Source organism: Arthroderma uncinatum, assembly GCF_011692745.1.
Source record: "Arthroderma uncinatum strain CBS 119779 chromosome Unknown scaffold2, whole genome shotgun sequence".
In the NCBI taxonomy this organism is placed as follows: Eukaryota; Fungi; Ascomycota; class Eurotiomycetes; order Onygenales; family Arthrodermataceae; genus Arthroderma; species Arthroderma uncinatum.
Genome location: NW_022983864.1, coordinates 2,288,140 through 2,315,593, shown reverse-complemented (window position 1 = coordinate 2,315,593; position 27,454 = coordinate 2,288,140). Strand labels below are relative to the sequence as shown.

At 47.7% G+C, this 27,454-nt stretch overlaps 8 protein-coding genes across 8 annotated transcripts; 4 read left to right on the top strand and 4 right to left on the bottom strand.

The window, feature by feature from the left end:
- Positions 1-1,218: 1,218 nt before the first annotated feature.
- Positions 1,219-2,399, bottom strand: GIQ15_02670 (mitochondrial 54S ribosomal protein YmL17/YmL30; the record flags this gene model as incomplete). The annotated part of the gene is made up of 3 exons (XM_033550087.1): positions 1,219-1,521; positions 1,592-2,184; positions 2,354-2,399. The coding sequence occupies 3 exons, from the start codon at positions 2,397-2,399 to the stop codon at positions 1,219-1,221; spliced, it is 942 nt and encodes a 313-aa protein (XP_033407248.1).
- A 3,007-nt stretch (positions 2,400-5,406) lies between these two features.
- GIQ15_02669 (peroxin 26) lies at positions 5,407-6,869 on the bottom strand (the record flags this gene model as incomplete). Its single annotated transcript, XM_033550086.1, has 2 exons — positions 5,407-6,334; positions 6,406-6,869. 2 exons carry the CDS (start codon positions 6,867-6,869, stop codon positions 5,407-5,409), a joined length of 1,392 nt encoding a protein of 463 aa, XP_033407247.1.
- A 634-nt stretch (positions 6,870-7,503) lies between these two features.
- GIQ15_02668 (uncharacterized protein) lies at positions 7,504-9,933 on the top strand (the record flags this gene model as incomplete). Its single annotated transcript, XM_033550085.1, has 5 exons — positions 7,504-7,699; positions 7,989-8,161; positions 8,232-8,853; positions 8,912-9,348; positions 9,820-9,933. The coding sequence occupies 5 exons, from the start codon at positions 7,504-7,506 to the stop codon at positions 9,931-9,933; spliced, it is 1,542 nt and encodes a 513-aa protein (XP_033407246.1).
- A 1,132-nt stretch (positions 9,934-11,065) lies between these two features.
- GIQ15_02667 (succinate/fumarate mitochondrial transporter) lies at positions 11,066-12,317 on the top strand (the record flags this gene model as incomplete). The annotated part of the gene is made up of 5 exons (XM_033550084.1): positions 11,066-11,129; positions 11,195-11,242; positions 11,316-11,365; positions 11,432-11,630; positions 11,710-12,317. 5 exons carry the CDS (start codon positions 11,066-11,068, stop codon positions 12,315-12,317), a joined length of 969 nt encoding a protein of 322 aa, XP_033407245.1.
- A 597-nt stretch (positions 12,318-12,914) lies between these two features.
- Positions 12,915-14,253, top strand: GIQ15_02666 (twinfilin A; the record flags this gene model as incomplete). The annotated part of the gene is made up of 4 exons (XM_033550083.1): positions 12,915-12,933; positions 12,980-13,689; positions 13,750-14,025; positions 14,137-14,253. 4 exons carry the CDS (start codon positions 12,915-12,917, stop codon positions 14,251-14,253), a joined length of 1,122 nt encoding a protein of 373 aa, XP_033407244.1.
- Positions 14,254-15,526: 1,273 nt separating this feature from the next.
- GIQ15_02665 (uncharacterized protein) lies at positions 15,527-16,231 on the bottom strand (the record flags this gene model as incomplete). Its single annotated transcript, XM_033550082.1, has 3 exons — positions 15,527-15,604; positions 15,674-15,827; positions 15,879-16,231. The coding sequence occupies 3 exons, from the start codon at positions 16,229-16,231 to the stop codon at positions 15,527-15,529; spliced, it is 585 nt and encodes a 194-aa protein (XP_033407243.1).
- Positions 16,232-17,265: 1,034 nt separating this feature from the next.
- On the top strand, positions 17,266-18,772 carry GIQ15_02664 (uncharacterized protein; the record flags this gene model as incomplete). Its single annotated transcript, XM_033550081.1, has 3 exons — positions 17,266-17,902; positions 17,968-18,065; positions 18,134-18,772. The coding sequence occupies 3 exons, from the start codon at positions 17,266-17,268 to the stop codon at positions 18,770-18,772; spliced, it is 1,374 nt and encodes a 457-aa protein (XP_033407242.1).
- An 814-nt stretch (positions 18,773-19,586) lies between these two features.
- On the bottom strand, positions 19,587-27,146 carry GIQ15_02663 (polyketide synthase; the record flags this gene model as incomplete). The annotated part of the gene is made up of 4 exons (XM_033550080.1): positions 19,587-19,647; positions 19,719-19,748; positions 19,798-26,435; positions 26,502-27,146. The coding sequence occupies 4 exons, from the start codon at positions 27,144-27,146 to the stop codon at positions 19,587-19,589; spliced, it is 7,374 nt and encodes a 2,457-aa protein (XP_033407241.1).
- Between the last annotated feature and the right edge of the window lie 308 nt (positions 27,147-27,454).

Below are 27,454 nucleotides of genomic sequence, written 5' to 3'. Positions count from 1 at the left end.
AGCGAGGTCGATCCTTAGACCTGTGACTCTCCCGTCTCTTGTCTCTCGCAGGGGTATCCGACTCGCAAGGTGGGCACGAAAATGGTCTGCTCAAAGTGCCAGAAGAAGGTCGCGAAGACGGAGCTCGCCACGCCGGCGGTTAAGAGGAAGAGCGAGATGTACTACGGGTCTCATCTGGCTTCTTCCGGCGGCGGTGGTGGCACACGCAGTGGCGACAGCAAGAAATCACCAGCAACATTGGGGAATACCGGGATCTCAAAGGTATGTGTGCTATATGCTGTTTGCTTGATTCGATGGTTCCCCTTCAGTTACCTGTGACTCGACATATCTGGCCTGCATTCACATGTCGGCCCTAGAATATGCATGTCTCACAGCACGCTGCATGAGATAAACGGTTTTTCCGTCTGCAGGGCCGTGATGTCTATACATATACCTGTTTTGTTGTTATTTGTTTTGTATACTGGGCCTATAGGGAGGCTTAGCCGGCTCAAGTTTTCCTGCCCTGCACTATACTCATGACTCTTCAAACTCCATTTTCCTTGCTCTTACCGCGATCCCTGGCTAGAAGAAACTATGATTAACACCAGAATAGAACAAACTGCTCAGTAAGAAAGCTCAAAATCCATATGCTGCCTACTCAAGCTCTTGTGAGACATGCAGCACGAAAACCAGTCAGGGGTGGAAATATTGCCAGAAATGCAGTTATCGAAAGCATGGTATGTTATGGCTCTCTTCTGGCGTTGTCAGCTATACTAACGCATGGGTATGCAGTGTGCGCAATGTGTGGTAAGAGCTTAAATGCCGGCGCGGGTGCCGCGAACAGCCAGCCCGTTGTTCAGGGCCAAAAATATAACGCAAAATAGTCTCGATACCCGGTATTATTAAGCGCATTTACCCGGCGGATCCCCAGGGGCGGGGGAAGGGCGTTTGTGGAGTAATTGAATAATTATGTGATGCATAAAAAATGTATTTAACAGTCGGGGGCCATTGTATACTGTATAGAATAAACAAAAAACATTGACAAATATAAGAAAGTCTTTTACATGTCTAAAAGTACATCAGGTTTAAAGAAGGCGAGCAGGTTTCCATGCATATGATAATCCAACTCCCTTCTTTATCCTGCAAATGCTCACACGAGATGGAGTATAATTGTATCCGTGCGGAATATGCAACACGGGAAGCTGATGGAAGAGATTCCATACTATCCAGCTCAACCGTCTACCTCTCCGACAGCGCATTTTGAACAGCGCTCCAATATGGCAGCATCACGTGTTTCTGAACTTCCTCCTTTGAGAGCCACTTGAAATCGACGACGTCTTGCATATTCTTGGTGACATCAGCCTGGCCAGCTAGGATCCGGCCCTTGAGGAAGAAGGTCTTCTCGCCTTTAAGTTCAGCGCCCGTCGCTGTGTCGATTATGGGCTTGGTGAACCTCTGAACATAATGGCTGACTGGATGGTAGCCCACCGTCCAGACGTTCATGTTTGGTCCCACGGATTGCACCAAACTGCGTTCGGCTCCCTGTTGACATAATCGTTAGCCTTTAGAACTTCCACTGTATATCAATAATGGTGCATATCGGGAGACTTACTGCTCGAACGTTCTCCTTGACATCCAATGTCACGCTTGGGAACTTCCAGTAACCCTGCTTTACCTTCACTAGCAAATACAACGTACGCTGCATTGCTCGATCCAAGCTCTTCTCGTCGCCAGTCGTGTCTGCCTCGGAAACTCTGGGAAGAGGCTTTGGGATCTCCTCATGCCTAGCCTCCCCTTCATACTCTGAAGCCGAGAAACCTTCGGCATCACGAACAAGGGCATCTACCTGGTTCTGGGGTTCGGACTCGGTGGCGCCAACAATTAACTCGTCATTCCAAGCAGTTTCCGCATAAGCATTGTATTTTCCTATATCTCTTGCGGGTGTCTGTCGATCCTTGAATTTGCGTTTCCATTCTTCATTTACCGGGGTACCGCGCTTGAAATAGAAGTATCGTGTAAAGGGAAGAGCGAGACGTTCGTTCAATCGACGCTGGTAGAAGTAGAATGACTTTTCGAAGGGGGTGAGATCACGAGTGATACGGGGTGCGCGCGAGAGAATGATGCCTGCTTTGATTTTATAGGGAAAAATTTGACTAGCTTCGACAGCTTCGGTTGGCGGTATGGCGCTGGCCGTCGAGGTTATTTCTGAAGACGTAGCTGCCGTAGCAAATCCTCGACGACTTAGAGTATCCTGGCAGCTCCTACAAACCGCCGAATCGAACCTTGAATGTGATCCTGGTGAATGAAAAAAGACTGTTAGGCCATCGATCGAGCTTGGAGTCCCAAATGAGACTCTATGACGGGACAAACATACTGAGAAGCGTGGCTATCTGCCTAGTTCCGTTATTGCCTGCCGCCATCTCCCCTTCCTGTAGCGATGCAGCAACTCAATGCCGTCTGTTTTCCTTGATAAACACAACTTTGCTGCTGCCCTTCTTTTCTTGCTCGAGATCGAAAAATCGTTGAAGCCCTTTTGCCCCTTGGCGCGCTAATATCACGTGACAGCTCGTCTCTTTTTCCTCCAAACAAAAATTCCATTTTCGTTTCTTCCTCTTCTTCTTTTTCTTTTCTTCTTCAATCTCATGGCACTTCCTTATCATCAATTGCTTACATGTCCTCATAAGTATTTGACCATTATAATAGTGCCTAGAAGAACTGATCCTAGTTGCAGTCTTTTTTCGCTAGCGGTACCTTCTTTTTCAAGGTGTACGGTTAGATAGACCCTGCAAACAGACCGCATAACAGCAGCATCTTTGATGAAACTCGGACGAGTGAGAGGATGAGCTGTCTTTGTATTATTGATGGGGCGTGTATTCCAGACGTAGCTGGTGGAATAGTAGTACATCGCATGCGCGGCGTTGAGACCCGTAGATGCAGCTGCTCTCGTAGCCGGATATTACGCAGTTTGCCGCATCCCCTCGAAGCAGGTCTTTAAATATCATATAGCTATACCAGCCAATCGTTCATGCATTCTCTATGCTATATTGCTGCTATCGTTGGCCGTGGACTGTGATGCAATTTGAGATGTTCTTGAGACGAGACACCATGCAACAACACGATCCTTCAACCCCCATCCATCAGAGAAAGTCTACCTCGAGTCGCATTTAAATATATAGGCCCATTCTTCTTATTTTCTGCCTCCTCGGAACGGCCAAATTTCGGGAAGAATCAGTGTGACCAGTAGAAATCATGGCTGGTGCAAACCTATCCCTAAGCAATCATTCCAGGTCTCGAGGATGGAGGAGATATCCAGGGCGCTCCTCGACGCCCAAATCAGGTGCGAGAACAGACGGAAACAGCGAGATGATACTGGAGACTGATTCTCCCTGAACTGCCTGCAGATTGCTCGCATTCTCCCTCTCACATTCCCACTGTCTAGTGTGGATATCAGGGAGGAGCATACCGGGAATTACCATCACATATCACTACTACAACAGCAACAAACGAACTCATATAGTTAAGTAAATCCACTTCACTTAAAGGCCAGTAACAGTCTGATAGAGCGGTGATCGCCTTTATGTCCCACGTTTATATATCTTTGCTATTACTATAACCTGTCCTGTTCTGACCAGTTGCCCTAGGTGCTCTTTTCACGCATATTTTAAATGCAAATATCTCTGTTAACCCTATCAACTGTTATTATCTTTATTGGAAAATCACAAGAGATGACTGGAGAGTCCGCCCCTTCTCCAAAGAAAGGTATCCTCCCAGTTCTCAGTACAATTTTCCATGGAATCTTCCATCACTGGCTCCTCATTGGCATGGGAATTGCATGTGTCCTTGCCTACTACTTTCCCGGCATTGCCAAAGTACAGGGTACTATACGAGCAGAATATTCGATCCTATACGGAGCAGTGGCCATGGTCTTTCTGATTAGTGGACTGAGCATCCCACGACAAAAGCTTGGAAAACATTTGCTTAACTGGCGTCTTCATCTACTGGTCCAGGCCATCTCTTACCTAGTTGTGCCGGCAATTATGACAGGCTTGATACGTTTGATCTATGCCAGTGACACAAATAATCGGATTAACCTTGCCGTGCTGGCTGGATATATCTTCGTTGGCTGCCTCCCAACGACAATATCGTCGAATGTGGTTATGACAAGAGCCGCTGGTGGTGACGACGCAGCGGCCTTGGTGGAAGTTCTGATAGCAAATATAATGGGCCCTTTTGTTACTCCTGGATGGAGTGTTGCTCTGCTCCCACAATCGACGGATTTTGAACCCTGGAGACATTCTGGCGCAGACTTATCAGTTATGTACCTCACCGTTTTCAGGGCACTTGGATTGACTGTCCTAGCTCCGTTGGTCGTTGGCCAGCTCATCCGTTGGGCATTCCCTGAAAAAACGGCGAGTATCTTCCAAAAATATCATCTTGCAAAACTATCATCCTTTTGTTTGATATTGCTTGTATGGTGAGTTTAGGCCCCCTTCTCAATTTCCAGTTGCGTCTGCTAACACCGATGTCTCCTTTGTTAGGACGAGTTTTTCTACATGCTTTGGTACGCATGGCCTCGAGTCCCTTACACCAGAGACAATTATCCTCACCGTATTCTTCAATGTTGGGCTCTACGTTTTCCTAACGGGAATATGCTTTCTCCTTGCATACCCGCCAAAATTCCTCGCCGAACGGCCAGTCCTTCGACATATTTTCCGTCGGCTCCCACCTGGAGAAGTTATTGCTATTTGCTTCTGCGGTGCTGCAAAAACAAGTGGTCTCGGAATCCCCCTTCTATACGCCATGTACGAAACGGAGAGCCTATTTCAAAACGCGCAAACATCTGTTCCCGTTATTTTATATACCGCGGAACAAATCTTTTGTGCCAGCTTTATGGTTTCATTGTTTCGACGATGGGGTGCTAAGGTAACCAGAGTGAAGGCAGACGAAGAACGTCCAAGTCCAGACCCTCCAAGCACCCCATGCCCCCCAAGCACTCTAAATTCTCCAAGCACCCCGGTTACTCCAGGCGGAGTCAATGACCTTGAAAGTAAGAGGATAGACTGGAATAAAAAATATCTTGGTGGTCAGTTCAGGCCCGTCCCACACGATATGCTAGAGGAGAAGTGATTGCACTGGAGATTTTCGACGTATTGGTATTCTCATCGAGCGTTTAGACTTAGAAGATAGATATGTGAGTTAATTGGCTTAAGTAATGATACTCACTCTGCTTTTTATTTAGGTAAATATTTAGATAGTGAATCCTTGATTGTATCGGTATATATGTTCAGTATTCCCAGCTCAGATCTGTAACTTTAACAAGGACATAATCCGCTACCACCATGTTTAAACAATCCCTCGACTCCAAAAAGAATTTATATAATGTAATAAACAGACAAATGAACTTAAACGTGGCTGTATAGCCTGATCTTAAATATAGCTGACCTTAACGCCCATACCAATGGTACCTCTGACCTTCTGCCAGCCAGCGCCGGTGACTTGGCGAATGCGATTGCGAACATCTGACCTCCCTAGGGCCATGAGGACGCCTAAAACGACAAGGAGAGATTTTAAATAAGATAGTGGGTTTGAGGCTAGCGATCGAGCCAGGTTCTTCATAAAGGTGACCAGTAGATTCGCCAACACTCGCATTCGTGCAAGTAGAAGAGGTTGGGATTTCCCTGTTGTACTCTTCTTCGTTTGCTTAGCTGATGATGGCTCCGAGGATGTTGACTTCTTCAGTGCCGGCTTAACAACTCGAGTTTTCATAGCGGAGTTTGGATTCGACTTCTCAATTCCGTAGTCAACTTCACTACTTGATCTTTTATGGTTGGACGTTGACTTTCCTCCAGACGACGAGGAGGACTCCTGCTGACGTTTCTGCTTTTGTTCTCGCTCTTGTTTCTCCCTTTCTTCCTCAGCTATTAGCCTTTCCTCGTCTTCTCTTTGCTTTCGCTGTCGTTCTAGCTCTTCTTCTTTCTCTTGCTGAATTTCGGCCGCCCGTTGAGCTCCTCTTTCCTTTTCTTCCTGTAGATTATCCAGCGTCTGAATGAAAGCTTCCTTCCTATCATCATCTAAGGCTTCGCTAAGATTGATAAATTCTCTAGCGTATTCCCATTCGTCGTTTCGGGGGAGAACATGTAAGGTGAATATTTCTAAGAGCTTGACTCGTACAGCCAGATCTTTTGGTGTGTCCGTTCCGGCCGCAGAGGTCATCCGTTGCTTTCGTTTTCCGGATGAGAGATGTTGTAGATGCGCGGCGACATCTAAATCAGGCTGGCCGTAGGAAGACAGGTACGTTTCAAGCCGTTCTTGATTCAATTTCTGCGACGCAGAATGGTTCAGGAGCAAAGTGGCCCTAGAAACATGGTAATTAGCAAATTAACGGAACATTTGGCATATTTTCCTGGCAAAACGACATTGACATACAAGTTATAAACGATATCTGCATCCACAGATCCTTCCCTGCCGCGGTAGCCCATGCTCACCACCGTCTCCCAAACCTCGCCTTCTCTGACTTTGGTTGCAATAGCTTTCCATTCCTTCTGACCAAATTGGGCCCTCCCTTCTTCGGGTCCAAGGTCAACAACGGCGCTGAGTATTGTAATATAAAGGTTCCATATCTTGATCTTTAGATTACTGGAGGCCGTTGTAATAGGTGCGAGCTGTGGCGGCGTTGGAGAATCACCATCTCCATTCTCTTGTTCGGTTTCCTGGCTGGGAGACGGTGTGATAATAGGCTCGAGCAGCGAAAGCGATTCTTGGAGTCTGCGTGTGAGGAACAGCTGGGATGCTTGTTTGTAGACCTGTGATATTTGTTTGCTGGACATAGGTACGAGTGATGACGTCGAGGACGAGAGATAGGATTGCGACATCTGAGCTTCGTCTGCCATGATGGAGCTGCGATTTTAACGGCCGAGGATTGAGAATAAGACAGTCCGTCCCTAATTGCTGCGAGATGGTAAATTGCGACAGAGCTGGAGCGATGCTCAGGAGCTTTTACGATGGATCGCAGGGTAAGCTTGTCGCCCGATGCTTCTAACTATATCCTCGGCTCGTTTTCGACCAGCGGCAGGATCACGAGACCAACGCCCAAGAACCTCCGTCGGGCTCATTGTTTGCAAAGTCGATATACGGGATGAATATACAACAGTTTGTTCTCCCGTTCATCTCTGGAGGAAGGTCTCAGGACATTTCAAGATGTTTGCCCTTTATCTGTTGCAAGACAACGCCAGGACTGCTTCTTTATCGCATAGTGAACAATTGTAGCTGTTGCCCTGAGCCGGCAAGTAGGAGTTGCTTCTTTTCTTACGGGTTTCCTTCATAAGAGAAAGCAGGACGGGACATAATCTCACGTCCTTTCTTTGCCTCTATCTTTTATGTATAACACCTTTCCCTATATGAATGAGAGTACCGAATATCTTTTTAACGCTACATTTACAACCTTTCCCTGCTACTCGGTCCTGCGGTAGAAAGCGAGCTGGCATGGAGGTCACAAAGCACAGTTTCACACGGTTGCTGCCTCGCATGCTTCAGGATATAGGAGATTGTTCCTTTGTTGCCCTAGATTTTGAATTCTCAGGGATATTCAACCAGAAGTTACGTCCGGCTGCATCTTATACGGATGGCGATCTCAGCTTACAGAAGCGGTATGAAGAAGTGAAGCAAGCTGCAGAGGAGTATCAAATCCTCCAGGTTGGGATCACTCTCGTGATTGAAGACAGTGAGAACGGTTGGAGACATCTTTTCTAGTTGCATCCAGTGCCGTGGATGCAATTTTATTTACTACGTTGCGTGGGCTAAGTCGAGATAGGAACTTATTCGTTGCGGCCATACAATATCCCTCTCAGCCCAATTCTGGACCCTAGGTTGGACATAGAACGGAAATGGTCATTTCAGAGTAGTGGTTAGTCCTAGTCTCCCCCTACGGTTTTGATATAAGTTTCGCTGAAACATCTTAGCGGTGGCATTCCTGATGAGCCATGGCTTTAGGATGGAGTCTGTTTTTACAGAGGGAGTTCCGTATATCTCTCAGAAAGAGGAACAAGCTGTGAAAGATCGAGTACGCCAGGGTAACTCCGGGGTATCTCTAATCAACCTGAACACACTGGGCGAAGACCAAGTAGAGTTCATCAGACAAGTCCGTCAAGATGTCAACGAGTGGATCGAGAAGGATAACCCAAAGGTAGGATATATATATATATATATATGCCAACGGCAAATTATCCTAGGCTAACGCACGACTACAACATTAGGACACTTATTTGAACATTCCAAAGCCCACTTGCTTGACCACTGCCAACAAACTGTCGATGGAGCTGGACAACTATCAAAAACGACTTGTCCACCAGATAATCAGAAGCGAGTACCCCGGCTATGTTAGCATGGGCAAAAAGTCTTTTGTTCAGATAATCCCATACGACAAGGAACGAGAGACTAAGGTCGCTGAAAAGAAACTCCTCCGGGCTCGCAGCAATATAGCCAATCAGAAAGGGTTTAGCTGGGTGATTGAAGCTTTGACCCGTGGAGAGCTGTCCGGGCTTGATCTGAGGTTCTTCTGGAGACCCGATGGAATGTTCACAGCGGCTGAGGGGAGTAAACTTACAAAGCAGAGTGAGATCATCAGGGAGAAGCTAAAATCTGGACAGCCGGTTTTGGTAGGACATAATCTGTTCACGGACCTTGTCAATTTCTACAAGTGTTTCATTGGTGACCTGCCTGAACGTGTGGCTGATTTCCAGCGGGCGATTCACGAATTGTTCCCTCTGATCGTCGATACGAAGTACATGGCCACGCATGGGGGCCTGTTACGAGATGGATTTTCGGCGTTGTCGACGCTGAATGAAACCCTGGGGTCAAGGGAGGTCCCTAAATCTGGTACATCCCACCCCTTCTCTGAAACCATCTCGATCGGAATGCGCTAACATGTATCCAGCAATTGATCCCGATCATTCGGGATACTCTGCCAGCGCCCCTATGCATGAAGCGGGGTACGACAGCCTTATGACTGCTCAAATTTTCTTGAAGCTAGCGGTGCAGTTGTATGAAACGAGTAGCTCACGAAAGGCACTCATACAACAGACCAATGGGGCCGCTGCCGGGATTGAGCTCATGGATCTATCAACCAAGCCCGATGAACCCCGTAAGCATGATGATGCGAAGTCGACACAGGATAAGTTCGTGTATGGCCATGCAACGAGGTTCGATCTGCTTTTGGATATGGAGGCGGAAGACAATATCTCCGCGGGCTCTGCAGAGGAGGATAGCCCTGTGGACCAGAAAATAATTGAAGGCAAGCTCCTTCCCCGATTTGACGACGAGTTTTGGACAGAGTATGCGAACAAGCTCAGGGTATTTGGAACAGCGGAGGAAGTATGTGACCTTAGCGCTCACGCAGCATCAGCTCTAGAACAAAAAATTATTAATTAATGAACACGGAGAACTCTTGGGCCAAAATGCATCCTGTCGTGTCCTTAGTTGCCTATTATGCCGAGAATACCCTTTTTCCGCAACTGGCTGATTTTATTTGTTTCTGGGATGCGCGCTTACATTGGCTGTATTGTATCTTACAGTAGCTCAAATGTTGCGTTAAATTGTTTTTTTCTCCCCTCGCGTTCGCATCGATGTTTGAACCTATCGCTTATTTCCAAAGCGTGCAATTGGGGTGTCTCGCAGCGCACTTCACACGCGAAGCCGGCTTCATAATAAAATGAGCTCTTAGCTGATTCCGAGAGGGAACGACTTTCGACCAGCGTTGTTTAGGCCTGTTGCAGTGTCGGCTTTGCTGGCACCAAGCTGTCCCGACCGATCCCTGCATGTCATCGTATCGTTAATCCCTTGCAGATCACGACCATCGGGCTAACCGGCCGAAAGACGATCGTCGCCGAATCACCACCGACGCAAGAGGTTCAGGCCATGAAGTCACCGAATATACTCCGTCTGCCTGCGTTTTATTGAAGGCTGTTCTTGTTAGCAGTTACATAATTTCGAAGCTGAAACCTGTGCGATCATCTTTAACGACGTGCTCCACGGTCCGTGGTTTGGAGCTGGCCGTGTTCGCCGCTTGCCAGTCCGTGTTCCAGGGTAGACACTGCTTATACGGAGCTCCAGTAAACAACAGCTCAGGGTATATAAACTGAGCAGCAGCGATGCGAAGTTATGTGGAAGGGTAAAGCCGGCCGCTTACATAACCCTGCGACTTCCGGTTTGTTCCTTGGCTTGGCGCCCGGAGGAAGTTTTCCCGGCGGCCAGCAAGGGCGAACCTCGGCTGTTTTTCTTCTCTGGTAGCGGAGGCAAGTTCTCCGGCGCCGGCACTTTCTGTTCGCTGAGCCCCTCGACGCCCAAGAAAAGAGCCGGCATGTGAGTATCAGATGCGCTGGTGGTGGTTGCGTGCTGCGTTTGATATCCTGCTTGTTGGTTGCGTGAAGTGGCCATCTCTGGCTTGAGCCTCGGAGGTTCTTTGGAACAGCTGGCTGCTCTGAGCTGTTCTTGTTCTGGGGGAGATATCATGCGCCAAATAGCCGGTGCTTGCCCGGCACTGCACTATACGATGCGCAGCCAGACGCCAGGGCAGCCATAGTAAGGGAGAGAAGCTCGAATGGCGCTCTCGAACTGGCTGCAGCCCGGCCTGCATTTATAATCGTTAATTTCTTCAGTCTGCCCCCCTCCACCCCCCTGCTGTGTGCTTCTGTACATGTATTGTAAACAGCGGTTATGCGGGGAGCTTTCCGCCCATCCAGTTCATGCCCCAAGCTCCGCTCCACTCGCTGCACACCGGCCAGTAGGAAAATAATATCCCAGTCCTGCGCAACTGCTCTTATGTTATCGTTTCGTCTCATATGTAAACTCTCTTTTTGGCCTTCGCAATTGCGCAACCCGTGACTCTTCGTGGGGTCCCTGTCGTTCCTAACACCGGGCCAACAGTCCCGCGTGAGATCCTCGGCACTCGCTCGCGAGGGTCCTTTTTCTACTCCGTCCTGTCCCTTCAGTTCATCATCTTGACTCATTCTCTTCTCGCGGGCTTCTCATACACTCAATTGCTCCGGTTTGCTGTCCTGGTACGAGCAAGACACCGTCACACCCCTCCGCAATGGCTTCGAAAAACGGAAATGACAAACGGCAGCAGCCTGCCACCGCGGCGGTTAACCTGATCGGTGAGCATAACTGGAATTCAACTTGGCTGCGGAACAAGTAATCCGGCTAACGTTTTTGTTTATAGCTGGTGGTGGTGCTGGAATGATGGAAGCTCTCGTGTGCCATCCCCTTGGTATGTCCTAAGGAGTTACCCTGAACCAGTCAAGCATGAATATTTTTTTTTTTTTGCTAACGGCAGTGTGTAGATACTATCAAAGTCCGAATGCAGCTTTCGAAGCGAGCACGAGCTCCGGGTGTGAGTCAAATTGAATTGGACAGTAGTCTGGCTGTGGGAACGACTAGATGCTAACGCATCGTGCAGGTTAAAGCTCGTGGCTTCATTGCGACTGGGCAGGAGATTGTGCGACGAGAAACCGCCCTTGGACTGTACAAGGGCCTGGGAGCCGTTCTTAGTGGAATCATACCAAAGATGGCCATCCGATTCACATCTTATGGTTATTATAAGCAATACCTAACGAATCCCGAGACGGGCAAACTCTCAAGTTCCGCCAATATGCTTGGTATGTCGTGGTTGAAATTTCCCCAGGCTTTTTGCTGGTAGACTTTGGGATCTCCTGACTGACATGTTTGGCGATTTAGCTGGTCTTGCTGCTGGTGTAACCGAAGCTGTGGCTGTCGTCACACCCATGGAGGTTATCAAGATCCGTCTGCAGGCCCAGAGCCACAGTTTGGCAGACCCGCTAGATAAGCCGAAATACCGAAGCGCACCACACGCCCTATTCACCGTGATAAGAGAGGAAGGATTCGGCGCCATATACCGTGGTGTCTCGCTGACCGCGCTCCGTCAAGGAACCAACCAAGCTGCCAATTTCACTGCGTATTCCGAGCTCAAGAAGCTCCTGAAAGACTGGCAGCCACAGTACAACGAACTACCCTCCTACCAAACCATGTGCATCGGTCTGATTTCCGGTGCCATGGGTCCATTCTCCAACGCTCCGATCGATACCATCAAGACCAGGCTACAGAAGACACCCGGAGAGCCTGGCCAGACCGCCATATCCCGCATCACTGCCATTTCGAAGGAAATGTTCAAGCAGGAGGGTGCCAGAGCATTCTATAAGGGTATCACGCCTCGAGTAATGAGAGTCGCACCCGGACAGGCTGTCACCTTCACCGTGTACGAGTTCCTGAAGGAGAAGCTGGAGAGAAGCAACTGGTCCATCATGGGCGGAAAATATGAAGAATAAACGCCTCCGTGCCGGTCAACATTACCTTCTGCCTTGTCTAGGGAACGAATTCATCGCCGATACCCGAGTTCCTAATCCGATATAACGCGCTTTGTGATTTCCATCTGTTTCCTCGAAGCGACCGAACCTGGCTTTATTCCATTTCATATGTCCGGCTATTGATTTGTTTTTATCTCTGCGACCGTTTAGAGGCCAGTGTATGCGTATTTTCTTTTCATACTTTGTATCTGCTGCTTGATGCTTTGCAGGTGGACGAGATCAGTCCTGATGATGGACGACTTGGCCATGTTGAGACACAGACGAGTAGTATATAGATTCCTGGGTCTGGATTTTTGGTGCATTAAAGGCGGCCTTGCAAAAAGGTTGAATATAGATCTGTGATATTAACTGATGTTCTCGCGCTTCGTCTTCTTATTTTGGCTGTTGTGGCTGTTGATTGATGGCCGTAGTAAGATGGCTGTAGATGGCTGGAGAGTGTGGGGGTTTTGGCTCGTAGCTGGGATCCACCACCACATCTCGACGTCAGCCTGTATACATAACATCATACTCCCACTCTGCATCTTTGGATCTCAACACAAGACAGAGACGATATCAAAAATGCAGTCTGGAATAACCGGTAAGCCGCATCCTCTAGATATCTAGCTCGAGCTAATTCTTTATAGTTACCGCGGAGCTTCAGAATGCCTTCGCCAGCTTCCTCTCCGACCCCTCCATCTTTTGCCTACCCATAGCAATCACCAACGAGCAGCTGGTTGCTCTAGAAACTATCCCCTTCTCGTCCGCGACGGGTAGTAGCAATGACGGTAACAGCCAGTTCTACGCCTCTCTCCCTTCGCTCTCAGGCCTCCTCCAGCCAAAGACACCAATCTACCTACTTCTCCGGCGCTCATCCGAAAACGCCGCCGTGGGGTTAATTGCACTCACATATGTTCCGTCAAACAGCCCTGTGCGCTCCAAGACTCTCTTCGCAAGTACTCGGACTACACTTGTGCGAGAACTAGGGTCAGAGAAGTTCTCGGATAACATTTTCGCTACAGATGTCGAGGAGGTGCTTGATGAAGAGGAATGGAGAGAGAGAGAGCTGGATATGAATGCGAAGAGCGGCGCAGGTGGAACAATCGGAGATAGTAGGTTGGATGAGCTTATGGGAGAACAGGAAAGAGAGTTGAATGCTGTTAGAAGAGGTGAGAATGACGCGAGGGACACGTGGAAGAGGAGGATGGATATTGGCATTGGTGGAACTGTTGGCAATAATGGACAGGGTCAGTCATCTGGATCAGGAGCTTCAGACAGCAGCGTTCTTTTTAAGACCGGGGAAGGGGTCGAAGACGCTTTACAAAGCCTAGGACAAAATGGGGCTGCTGTTCTTTTGGTAAGTTTATTTCCTATACGTTTTTTTGAGGTCTCAAAAATGGACTTCGGATCTCATTAGATTGGCTCTAAAAAATTATGGCAGACCATCGACGTGCAGACGGAGACACTGAATCTGGTCGGTACAGAGTCGAATGTTGCCCCGGATTCTCTATCAGGCTTCATCCCAGGATCCAACCCACAGTACACGTTCTACCGTCACCCAGACTCCTCTGAATTAATCTTCATTTATACCTGTCCATCCGGCTCCTCCATCAAACAGCGTATGCTCCATGCTAGTAGCCGCGCAGGAATGTTGATGTGGGCCGCTAGAAATGGCGTATCTGTAAATCACAAGGTGCGTCCATTTCCTCTTTTATAAATCTATTTGCAACGAGGAGATGCGCATGGCAAATGGGAACGAGAAAATTAGGAATTTGCTGACGCCGGACGTACGGATATAATACAGATCGAGGCATCCGAGGCCGATGAAATCACCGCCGATAGACTGAAAGACGAGATAAGTCCGCCTGTCGAGGAGGTCAAGAAAGCGTTCGCGAGACCGAAGAGACCGGGTAAGAGGTAGATATGTATTTTTTCTTAAGAAACCAAAGAACCAGACACAAATTACTGGCTGCTCCGCGGATGGGTTGGTTTAGAAGATGATAGATATCCGTCCAAAATGAGATAGATACTTTAGCATCGGGAGTTTCGAGGATTCTAACGGTCATATTTCGTATCGTCGTAGGGGCGTGTTTGGATTATTGAATGCTCCGCCATAGTGACTCGATATTGCCAGCCTTAACAGTGCATGGAAGCCATATAACAGGTCATGCAGGACGTCTTTATCCCCCGTATCACGCTCCCGCGCCTGCACCTGCGCCAGCACCAGCACCCGTTACACGATGCTGTTTACGCTGGAAGAACAAATCCGTCCTCGAACTACCCAAATTGATAATCTTCGGGCATCCATCCCTATCTTTCTCTAGCCTCGTACACTCGAAGCAGTAAAATGCATCACTGATCCCCTCTCCACCGCATACTATGCATTTATTTTGGAAATTTCCGAAGGAGCATTCATCGCACACGCGTACTAAGGTGGTAGGACGAACGTATGAATCGCATACGGGACATTTGCCGTCACATTTATCGCAGAGGCGGCCGATAGCAATGCCTGTTTGTTTCCTGCACATAACGAGATCGGGGTGATGGCGCGACATGATGAGGTGTTTCGCGTTGAGAAAGCGTGGGTTTCGAGGATTCAAGGGTCTCAAGGGTATTCTGTTAATATCTCCTGCCTCCCGTACCCCTTGGACACACTGTTATTATCGAGCTCGACGAAATCGCTCGTAGAATTCATAAAATATGCCAAAAAATAAATATGGCTTCCTGGTGGATTTGAAATCCATATCACGTGTGTAGCTTACATCAGCATAATATCTAAGTCACATGACCTTTTCTCGAATTAACATTAATTACAACCATGAATGGTGGCTGCTTTGTCTAAAGTGGTCCCACAGACATGAACTTGCAGTCAATGTTAATGGAATATAGAAAGCTAACTGAGGCAAAACTATGAGAAATATTCAAAACTATAAAAAAGACAAATGTATATTAAGCAAAAACGACAAAGCCTAGGATGAGACAGAAATACCAAAGCAAAGCAAAGCATGGAAAAAACAAGACAAAACAACACAACTAAAACAGCCAACTGGCCAGCAGTTCTAGCTATCTCTAACATTATCCCCCTTTTTCCCAAAATGTGACAAGCAGACCAACTTCTCAACAAACTTAGCCCTAACAATTTTGCAAACAAATACCTGCTAACTATAGCACCAAAGCGATAGATAGCATCTCAGTTAACGACGGCGCCACCTAGGCACAGGGTCATCGGGCAATAAATGCCTCGTGGCTCTACCGTCCGCGGGGTAGCGTTCCTGTTGGAGTGAACATCATTAGCCATATAATACTTTGATTCAGCTCATTTTGAAACACTGTCAACAAACCTGTATCGCACCCCTGGCGTGGTCCCTTTCTGCTACCGCGTAATGCCCGGCCGACGTGGCGGCCATTTCTTGTTGCCGTCGATGTCCCATATAGTTATCCCGGGTTACACGACCGATATGGTCCCTGTTGAACTCTTTCCGGGCCTCCGAATGCCTATTCTTGAGTCAGAGGATGATTCTCCGGGACAGCAGGAGGGGTACTTACGCGGCAGCGGTTTCCTTTGCGCTAGTCGCATATGGTCTGACCCTGGCATGATCCTCAGGATAAAAAAATCTGCCTTTAGTGGCGCCATAGGCACGTCCATCGCGTTGGTTGGCATTGCGGGGAGCCATGAGTCTGTCCGCTGTGGCATTGTATGCGATAGTTGCGGCTTCGGCAATCTCATCCTTAGCTTTGTACGAATTGTAAGCTGTGCACATTCTGGTCCCTTCCGGGTAATTCTCCCGCCTCCCGTAGCCGCGGTCGTCATGCCTCGGAGCGCTTGAGGAGTATGCATTTGGCGGGAAGTCGCCCCATTCGTTCTTGTTGTAGCCGTGACGAACACGATCCTGTAGCATCGGGTGTGGGTCGGCCGCACGAGGAGGATAGGAATCAACTCTATGGACTCGCCTCATCGTGTAGTTGAGCTTTTGGGCTCCTGGAAATAGATAGTCTAACGGGAAGGCGATAAGCTGCTCAAACAAAAGGCAGTCCGGAGAGGTAATGTGTACAACAGCGTGGATGGAATATGAGGATCTGATGGCTTCTCAAAGATCTCGTTCCAGAGAGGCCATTATATGCCTTTCTGAAGCACCTGGAAGGTATAGATAGCCGCCGGGGGACAGCCCCTGCGAGCGGTTGCTGAGCAAACGCAGCATGCTTGAAATAAAACGTCTTCGAGCGATGAAGACTTTGGCTGAATGGACTGGTTCACGCTTTCTCTTTTAGAACTGAGCTGGGATTCATGAAACGGTGTTTTGACAACACAAGGTATCAAAGGCTCAAAATAGCAGACAGGGGGCGAGCGCATGAACTCGAGGCCTGCGCCGCTGGAAGGCTTGCCGCCGACTTTCAGAGCGAACATCAGGAGCCAGTGAAGCCGGCGACTGGGAGAAGTGCTAAAACCAACATAGCCCCCATCTTGTCAATGATGGCGGCGCTTGGGGATCGATTCTCAATGCGTCATTGTTATTTTTGTGATAGGCTTGAAATGCGGCGCATATGTCCTCATGCAACTCTCGTAGGCGCCCAAAACACCTCGGCCCCAATAGCGAGGGATGGGGGTGGGCAAAACGAGTTGCTGCGAGCGCTGTTCGAGGGAGTTGGTAGTTACGAGTGGCTGTAACCGCTGGGGAGGGGATCCCGGCTCGCCCAACCTCCAACGTCATTGGAATTGCTCGAAGCGCCCATGCCGAAAATAGAACTGCTATCAAGATGGACGGATGAAATAATAGCTAACATAAATCACCCCAAGCCTTTCATTTCGTTCCCCTTCCACTTCCCTTCATCGCCTTTATTACCCTTGTGCTAGCCGTCTTCACAGCTCTTTATATCCAAATCTATTCCAGAGTGTTCTTCTTTCCTGGTGAAGCGCGCGCTATTGAACTTCGAGATGGCGCAAACATCGAGCCGCCGCCCAGGCCCCTTTTTACCTCTTGCAGCAGAGGTCCGGCAAGCTATTCTCTGTCAGTTTGACGATGTTGCAACATTAGAATCCGCTTCAGCAGCGGATCGTTCCCTTGGCGCCGCATTCTCTGGGGCTCCTTCAATTGTGCTGCCGAGAGTTTTGCACAATGCTATTCCATCAGGGTTATTGCCAGAAGCGCAAGCTCTTCAGGCTTCATATAATCTGGATTCGAAATCCCGAACAGTTGAGCGAGTGACCGAAATTGTGGACGCCTTCGTACGGCGTGAACCAGCCGACTTCACCAAGTGGGCTCTGCCGGAAGCTCGCTACGTCAGCGGTTTAGCACCCGTTATTGAATTCTTCATTGATGATTTTGCTTCGTGGGCGTGCTCCCGTCGACGAAACACAACAGCCACAGTCGCGCCTATCTCATCCAGCGAGAGATGCCGTATTGCGCGGGCTTTCTACCGCTTTGAGATTTACTGCAACCTTTTCCGACCATCTAGAAGGGTTTCCCTCGATGCTGAGACACAGGAGGAATTATTTATCCGACAGTTTGCACCCTGGGAGACTGAACAGCTGTGCTGTGTTTATGATTACCTAGTTGAAAAAATAACCCCAGGTAAGATAGCAAATCCACACCTGGTATCAGGTCCCAATATTGCATCACTAACGTACAGTTGATAGCTTTTAATGATATTGCTGAACATAATATTCAGTGGGGAGAATTCAGTGTCCCGTTTGATGCTGGACACCCTGGCGCTGAAGAGCGTTATGATTATGTTGTATGGAACAATTTATACCCTATTTGGCATGTGGTAAATTAATAGCAAGGCTAACACCGACCGGGCAGGTCTCCTTAGGGCTCTCTTCTATCTATCAAGTCGTAACTGCAATGACTTATGAAGAGCGCTATGAAGTGTTATCTGAGCACTTTGGAATTGCTGAAGATTTCCTTCTTCACACTTTGTGGCAGTGTAGAAGCACGGAAGAGTACGGACGCCCGCTTTCTGACTATGATGAAGTCACCAAACAAGCTCTGATTGCCCCGCCTGCCTTGGATGATCCCGATCCAGGTCCCAGAGATATTTGGTACTGGGTGCATGCCGAGGACACCTTTGAAGAATTCATCTACAGTGACCGCCATAGATATCTTCGACGGAGAGGTTATGTCTTGTGGGATGTTTCTAGGCTTCGACAAGAATGGAAATTTCTAGACGGACATTACGCAGATCCCCCTGATGAAGCACTCGAGCCCTTAGACGACAAGCCTAAGTTGACCCATAGCATGGAGGAAATGCGAGATTCGTGGAAGCAAAGGTCGAAGATCTATGCGGCCGGAGGCCGCGGGTGGTGGAGCAAAGATGACGAGAGCAAGGTTGTCTACCCAACTCGAACCGACGCGGACGTCCGGCGAGAAATGCAGAAAGAACCCCTTCCAGACACATGGCAGACTTTTATCGAGTTTCAGAAAACTTTTCCTAAGGGTTAGTAGGAAATGTTAGCTTCGTGCGCTTTAGCAAATGTTATCAGTTAGACCTGAGTGATAAATTGTGCGGGATACATTCGGTCTGTGGCACACCTGAACTACCTCTACAAAGACCATCATTGGGTTATGGTGTTCTCCTTGATTAGATTATGGCTTGTCTCTTTATTTTAGAGTATACGGCCTGTAATAACAGCCACTCACACGTCTGCTTACTTATAATGTCAAAGATTACTTAGCTTGCTACCTATAGGAGAAAGCAAAGCTTTTAACCTCAACCTAGTAGAACTATTCACGGCGGAAAATAAAATAAAAAAAAGAAATAAAAGAGAAGAAATAGCAACAAATGGCCGCCGTATCTTCAAGATTACCCACTCACAATGAAGCGACGAATTAGTATAATGTCCATCCCTCTATTTCCCAAGCAGAAAGTGATTAAACCACAAAAACGTCAGCGCCAACAAATATTAATACAAAAAGCCCGAAGCCTTCCACATCGCTATGTACTTTGCTACAAGTACACCACTTATAGGCTTTGCATTCGCCAAAGTTTGGGAATGCTCTCTGCATCTAGCTGTATCCAAGATTAGCCCACCGCACGACATACGGGTGAAGTGGTCCTCAAAAAAATCAAGGAGCATTTTGGCAGGATTATTTGAATCGGTGGAACCGTTGAAGTGGCGAACTCGACGCATCCATACGTCAAGGGGAACGATATAATCTCGTGGGATACCCAGTAAGTCAGCTAATAGACGAGTCATCTCGATCCAAGGCTGCCTGACAGGATTTTCAATGTGATAAATAGGGTAGGGTATATTGTCTAATACGAGGAGATCACTAAGCGTTGCTGCAACATCATCAACAGGGTACCACGAAAGTTCCTATTATCCTGTTAGCAAATCGACTCTGCGGGGTTTTAAGGGGTTAGACCCTGGCTTGACTGTTGACATACCCCTTTAAGATCTGGTAATGACCGGAGAGTCTGTGATGACTTAACCAGAAATGAAAAATGCTCCACCGGGTTCCAATACCCATTGCCTTTGGACCCAGCAATTTGTCCGATACGTACGGACATAGCGCGGAATCTATCAGGGTGATTTTGGAGTGTTTGCTCTAACATTTTCTCGCATACCAATTTTGCATCTCCGTAGCCACTTGGTAGGACTGAGTTAATAGCCACACCTTCCTCAGGCACATGAGTCTGATGAGTATGAATTGGATAATACCCAACGGTAGCAATAGATGAGATGAATTGAAATCCAACTTTCGATGCAGGCTTTGCGCTTGATATTTCGGCAGCTAAGTCAATCAAGTTCCTCATAACTTGAAACTGCGGTTCAAATCCCTTTACTGGCCGCTTTATGCTCATTGGCCAGGCTCCGTGGACAATGTGCGTAACTGAGCTCGCAAGGTATTCATACTCGGCTCTTTCCAGCCCCAACATATCTCTATCGCTCTGAGTTGCGAGTATTTTCAGTTTTGAGAGGGATTTTTGATCTAATGAGATGCCTTTATCTCCCAGCGACTGCAGTTGACGAAGTGATGCATCCATGCTATTTCGTCGGTTCAAGCATACTACTTCTCTGATCGTGGGTAATCGCGCGAAATGAGCGACAAGGTGGGATCCCAAGCTTCCAGTTGCCCCTGTAACAAGCACGCTATGACCTTGCAGATCTGATGAAAAAGATTGTTCGTTCGTTCTGGTTGACGGAGTGAATACTCTAGTATACTCTCGGACATATTCGTCAACTACGGCCTGACGAGCCGCACAGTCAGTTGTTTGACTCTGAGCGTGGTTTAGGGCCATAGGCAAGCGCTCATACCTAGATCCAGAGGCTAAAGCAACTATAATTCGTTGGATATTTGCTTCAGGGCGGTTTCCTTCGGTCCAGTCAACATGGCCATACCCAGCTGACAGCATGGACCTTTCCCATATGGACTGATGTGCCACCACATGCTTTCGTCCATCGTCATAAAGCCACCAGCCTTCGAGGACACCAAAGACAAGATCTACCCAGTACAGCGTATCAGTCATTTCTAAAATCATCAAGAATCCGTCGGGCCTCAAAACTTGACGGATCTTTTCGGTCGAGTGTACCAAGTTATGAGTAGCATGAACGCAGTTGTTCGCAATCACGATATGCTGACTATGAAGCAGTTCAGTAGCGGGATCCTTCTCTATGTCGTGAACGCGGAAGTTCATAAAAGAGTTGGCCTTGAACCTTTTTCTAGCAGCAGCAACCAACGATGAGGAAAGGTCAGAGAATGTGTATTCAACTGCGGCCCCGAGACTGGCCAAGAGAGGAGTGAGGACGGCAGTAGTTCCTCCCGTACCAGCACCCATCTCCAATATCTTAAGAGGGCCACTGTGAGTTGGAAGTTTGAGTATAAGGCGCCTGATGAAATCTTCCATCTGTTTAAGCCACACCATATTGATTGGCGACCTGCCATAGAGGCCGGAAACAAGTTCTCTTCCTTCAGATGACCCAAATATCAACTGTACCCCATCGCATCTACCAGATAGGCATTCTGCTAACTTGGAGCCAATCAGGTGTGTGAGCTTGTGGTCATTGGCATGGTCAGGATAATTGGTAATAAGTTCCTGTAATAAAGCTCCAGAGTGCTTGATGGGTGGCTGGATGGCTGTCCTCTTGATTCCAGTATCTTCGTCTATGTCCACCAAACGGGCCTCCTTCTCGAGCATCATATAGAGATAATTCACAAATTTCTCATGTTTGGGGAGATATTGGATGCGATCCAATGTGTCACCCGTTTTTGCCTTTCGAAGGGAACATCCGAGCTTCTCAAATGCCTCGACTATGTACGCAACACAAAGTTCATTCTGCTTGAGCAGAACACAGTATGCATAATCTGCAAATTTGTGATCAGATATAAACTCATCCGTGAGTTGCTTTGATTCTCCAAAGGCCTCAAGAATTATCTCAGTTGGAAGGTTTAACTCCTCGTCTTCGGAAAGGGTGCCGTTCATTTGATGAGTATGGCCATTCACCTTGGTAGCTTTAATGTCCACGTTAATATTTGCCTTAATAGCAACCGCGCCTATTTTCGCATTTCCCTCAGGTGTTGCGTCGGGTTGGCTACAGCCCAAGGCTTCTTGAATGCATTTCATCAAGCTCTTGAAGTCAGTCACCGCATTCAGTACCTCTGTATCCAATGAACATTTGAAGACAGTTTCGATTTCGCGGGCCAACTCCATACCCATGAGTGAGTCAATCCCAATGTCAGAAAGGCTCGTCTCATTTTTGATCTCGTGGGGTTCCAGGCCTGAGACATTCGCGAGTAGATTCCTAACGTCTTCTGAAACATCCTTGAATGCCTTGGGATTAGATAGTGTTTCCTTTGAAATCGTAGTTGTTGGAGGTTGATCAAAACCTGAAGCTTCGTTGCTATTTTCAACGTTCACAGCCGGCTGCGCAGGGTTCATTTCTGACTTCCTCCCAGGAGTAAGATTGGACAGCATTTTGCCTAAACTTCGCTTCGATACTTTCTTGTAACCTATTCCAAGTATAATTTCTAGTAGTGCACCATTCTGAGAGTCGAAGATAAACACGTCGCTAAGGAACTCCTTTTCAGATGGGCGGCGATGGAACACGAGGACATGCCAGACATTTGGTCGCAAATCGCCTGGGAGCAATTTAGGAGAGCGAATCCATTGTTCAATTTTCGTGGAAATATACATTTCCTTGTCTGATATATCGGTCATGCAGTTAACGAAAATACCAGCACACTGGCAGAATGAATCCGCTAGTGGAGTATCAAGCCAGGTGGTTCCGGTATATTTTTTGACTACCCGCCCGGCAGACTCGTTCCCTTTGCCAACAAGCTTCTGGACTCCACGATAAATAGGCCCATAATCTACAACTTCGGCGAAGACCTTATAAATGTTGCGGCCCTGGATAACATCGTCACATTCGTCTCCATTGAGAAGGAGGAGGCAACGTTCGTGGCCAGAAAGGCGCTCATACCTTGCAAAATCATTCCGAAGCTGCTCGTCCTCGTTAGACGTAAAGATAATCTTGCCAGAAACGTGTAAAGTTGGGACTGGGTTGTCATTAGCTGGTCCACTGATCATTTTAAAGTCCCATGCGTGTGACTGTGAATCGGTGGCTTCAACATCTAGCCAAACACAAAGAGTTGGGTCTAGGCAAACTGGAGCGTGGTTTTCAAGGTCCCGAAGTTGTGGCTGGAAGTTGGAAGGTAGAAATTCTGGCCGTATCGTTACAAGGGCTTCAATAACAATATCTAATTGGAGAGTGCTAGGGCATAACGGAGCTGCATGAGCGATGGTGTGTCCAGCAACATATTCCTCAAATTCCTTGCTTGCAGTATTGACCTTGAATCGCGCGCGCCGTTTATCATCATCTTTGTACCCAACAAAGTTCCAGAGGCCTACCGATAATTTTTCAGGGGCCTGAGGCTCGGATGCAAGGTTGTCAAGTGCTTCTTGTGGTTTTTTAAGGGTAACCCAATGTCTTGTCTTATCAAACTGATAAGGTGGGAGGAGAATTGGGTTATATTCAGAAGTTTTGGATGAATGATGGGGCCAGAATGTCATATGGACGCCATGTTTCCATAGGCTAATGGTAGCATCAGTAAGGTTTTGCAAGCCCTTACCGCTGGTGATGTTTATGGCTTGAAAGTGAGTATTTGGAGGTAGATTCAAAGCTCGACTTGCCATCCCGGTAATAGTGGAATTGGAGCCTGCCTCTAGCCAGATAGATGCTGGATGTTTGAGTGAGAGCCTGTGTACTGCATGATTAAAGTATACCGGGTATCTCATATGCTGTGCCACAAATCCAGAACTAAACTGGTTGGAAGACATTGGGTGTTTTGTGCATCTTTCAATGGGGATTCTAGCTTCACGAAAGAGTAAATCCCGCCCAACTTTATCCAAAGGTTCCACGAGGGGTCCAACTAACGTTGAATGGTATGCATTTGTGACATTCAACTTTTTCAATTTCATCGAAGAAAAGGCCGGATTGCTGGCCATTACCGCTTCAATTATTTTGATAGATTGGGCGGGTCCAGCAATTGTAAAGCTCCGAGGGCCATTATAACACGCAATTGTCACGTCGCAATTGCTATCGTGTTGTCTATTTGCCTCACACAATAGTTGTTCCACATATTGGAGATCGGCTTCAATGGCCATCATAAAACCCTTGTCAGGGCCCCATGCATCCCTAACGAGGCGCGCACGATTTGCAATCATTTTAACTGTTCCAGCAAGGGATAGGACTCCAGAAACACAGAGTGCGGTGAGCTCTCCAAAACTGTGCCCAACAAGACAAATTGGTTTAATCCCACAGTCGATCCATGACATGGCACAGGAGTATTGAGTTGCAAAAAGTATTGTTTGGAGTTTCACAACGTCATTCATTGGTTCTTTCTGGAAGATATCCGGGTATATGTCCTCCAAGCCAACAGATTGGATTACCGTGTTGCATTGATCCAGATAACTTCGGAAGACCTTGCAACTATCATACACTTCGCGGTCCAAGCCGATAAATGTAGATATTTGACCTCCAAAGCAAAGAATGACGGGTCTGGATGTAGGGCAGTTTGTGGGCAGAATTTCCGACTCGCCATTCTCAAATTTCGTGAGGGTGTCTTCTAACTCGGCTGTCGAGCCACAGCTGAGAATTAAAGCGCGACTAAGCATTCGATTGGATTGACGGTGGAGATTAAATGCTAGGTCGGGAACAGTTGTGACTTTTCCGCGTGAAACCCTTGACCCCAAGAACTGACGAAACCGAGCAGAGTATCTTCGGAGGCTATTGTCATCATTTCCGCAGAACCAAAATGGAAGCTTTACCCCAGATAGCAAGGTCGACATATCAGTTATTGTTTCCGGTCTGGGCTCAGGTGACTGAGTGATTATGAGCGAGGCATTCGAGCCCGAAGCTCCATAATTGTTGATTAAGGCAGCTGGAAAGTCCGTTTCCCACTTTTTAAATGTTGTTGTGATTTCAATTTTGTCTGATGAAGAGTGTTTAATCGCGGGATTGATTGTCTTAAAGCTTGCCTGTGGCGGAATGAAGCCCTCTTGAATCATAAGGAGGACTTTAATCAATGAAACGATGCCCGCTGCAGTTTCCGCGTGTCCAACTAGCCCCTTCACAGAGCCTAACGAAAGAGTACCTGGACCTGGGCGGTTAGGGCCCCCAAATACCCTGAGAATACTTTCATATTCTGCCGGGTCCCCAACAGGGGTGCCTGTTCCGTGAGCTTCGACAACCGTTATGTGCTTGGGTTCAAGCCTTGCATTGCGGGTAACATCCCGGAATAGACCAGAAAGGGAATCTGCGTTGGGAACGGTTATTGGTGTGCAGTTTTGATTTTGATATACCGCGCTGCTCGAAATAACTCCAAGGACCTGATCTCCACTTGCAAGTGCAGAGGACAGTTTCTTTAGGACAACCGCACCGACCCCCTCGCCTCGACAATATCCATCAGCATCGATATCGAACGGTTTGCAGTTGCCTGTCGGGCTTAGAAAAGACGCCCCTGCCAAGTTTTGAAACCATTGAGGGCTAGTTAGAATCGTTACGCCACCAGCAATTGCGGCGCTGCACTCATCACTAAGAATTGCCTTGCATGCATGATGGATAGCCACAGCAGATGATGAACAAGCAGAGTCAATAGTAAGTGAGGGACCAGTCCAGCCGAAGTAATGGCTAACCTTCCCGGCCACGAAGCTTCTTAAATTCCCAGTCGCAGAGAATGCGTTGGCAGGATAACAAGCAATATTATGTTCATAATCCACACACCCAAGGCCAATATAGCAGCCTATATGTTTATTTTGGTCCGGCGAAAGGAAGTACCCTGATTGTTGCAGAGCTTGGTACGCAACCTGAAGCATCCACCGTTGCTGTGGGTCTGTCGATATCATCTCACGAGGGCTCTTTTTAAAGAACTTGTGGTCGAATGCGTCGGGATCTGTGATAAAATTGCCATACCACTTTCGCTTAGGGTCGAGTTCACGCCAAAAAGTACCAAAGTGAAAGCGGTCAGAAGGTGGTTCGGTGTGTTGTGACTGTCCAGAACGTAGTATGTCCCAAAATTGTTCAATATCATCTGCCCCGGCAACTTTGCAGGCCATACCAACAACTGCGATATCACCTGCATTCCGTAGATAGTCAGGCATAACTTCTGAATCTGACGGGCTTCTAGGTATTGGAGAAGCTATGGTTTCAAGGTTCGTAGCATTTACTAATTTTCGTCCTGGTTTTCGCGCGATTGACGGCGGCACGCAATTATCATAACCAAAAAGGACGACTTGTGATTGAGAGTCATTCTTCTGAGGAGAGTGTGTAACAGCAAAGGCGCGGTACCAGTCACATTGTTCCACGAGTATAGACCTCAAAGCAATTACATGAGGTTTCCTGTCATCGACAGAGTCTGATTTGTAGCACTGGCTGGCAGAAAGTGGTCGTGAATGCTCTGAAAATTGAAGTTGAGGATTGGAATTACAGAATCGGATAAGTAACTCCACTGCGTCTTGGTGACCCTCGTAGTGAAAGCATCCATGGAGGTTGAGCTCCGCGACTGTCAGGCCTTCTGCCCTTAGCTGGCTGGTAAGTTTTGCTGCCGTATATTTAGAGCATGTAACTGTGACTCGTTTCTCGTCGTAGCGAACGGATATATAGGCCTGTAATCACGAATGATAAGCCTATAGTCCTTGTCATGGGGGGGCTGACATATCAATGGAACCTACTCGTGGAAATCTCTTTAGCACTTCTAGCATCTTCGCCTGTGATTTTAAAGAATTCCAAGTAATAGACTGAGAGATCGATCCTCCTTCTGGGCTGGACTCATCCTCGGCATCAACCAGAGCTCCAATAAGCATTGCCAGACGTATTGCAACAGCTCCATTATGTTGAAACTGCTCTTTGTTTGTGGAACTGGACACAACTATTGCGCTCAGGAGGCCTGTGCAGAGACCGAGTGTTTCTGAATCGGTATGGATGGGTGATTGTAGATGATTCGGCCCCGGGTAGGTAGGATCAACATGTTCCAGATATCTCAAATATTGGGTTAAATGGGTGACGACAACAAGTGGTGTGAGAAGGGTATTAGGGAGAGGAAATATCGTTTCCGTAACTGAGTTTTCCTTGAGCCAGGTCTTCAAGGTTTGAAGCAATTTCCCGCCAGGTAAAGATTGTATAGTTGGAAGTTCCTTTGAAGCTGTATCCCATAATTCCGGAAGAGATTCGAGAACATCTAGAATCCACTGATGGTGCGGTGTGCTAATCAACACATTCTTAAGCGTATTGAAGGCTTCTTCGCGGAACGCAAGGGCTTGTGGCCCAAACAGATGAATCGTCGGGACCCTTGCGTGCGCGGATAATGTACCAACCATGACGAATGTAGGTAACTCTTGGAAGTTCTTGGGGTTGAACTCGTTGCGTGTTTGTACAACTTACTTCAAAATATTAATAAGGGAGGAAGAAAAGCTCCAAAAGGACGATGTTCCATTGAATCAAGGATAAAGAGGCGTCAGATGTAACGAACGAAGGGTGTCATAGAATAAGGGAGGTCGCAAGCTGCAGCCTTTGGGACCAATGGCATAATTATCGCCCAGCGGTCCTGAGTATCCTGCCGGGCCCGAATATTTCATAGAAGACTTGATGGAGTAAAGAAACCATGATAACTTAAAACGGGGTCGAT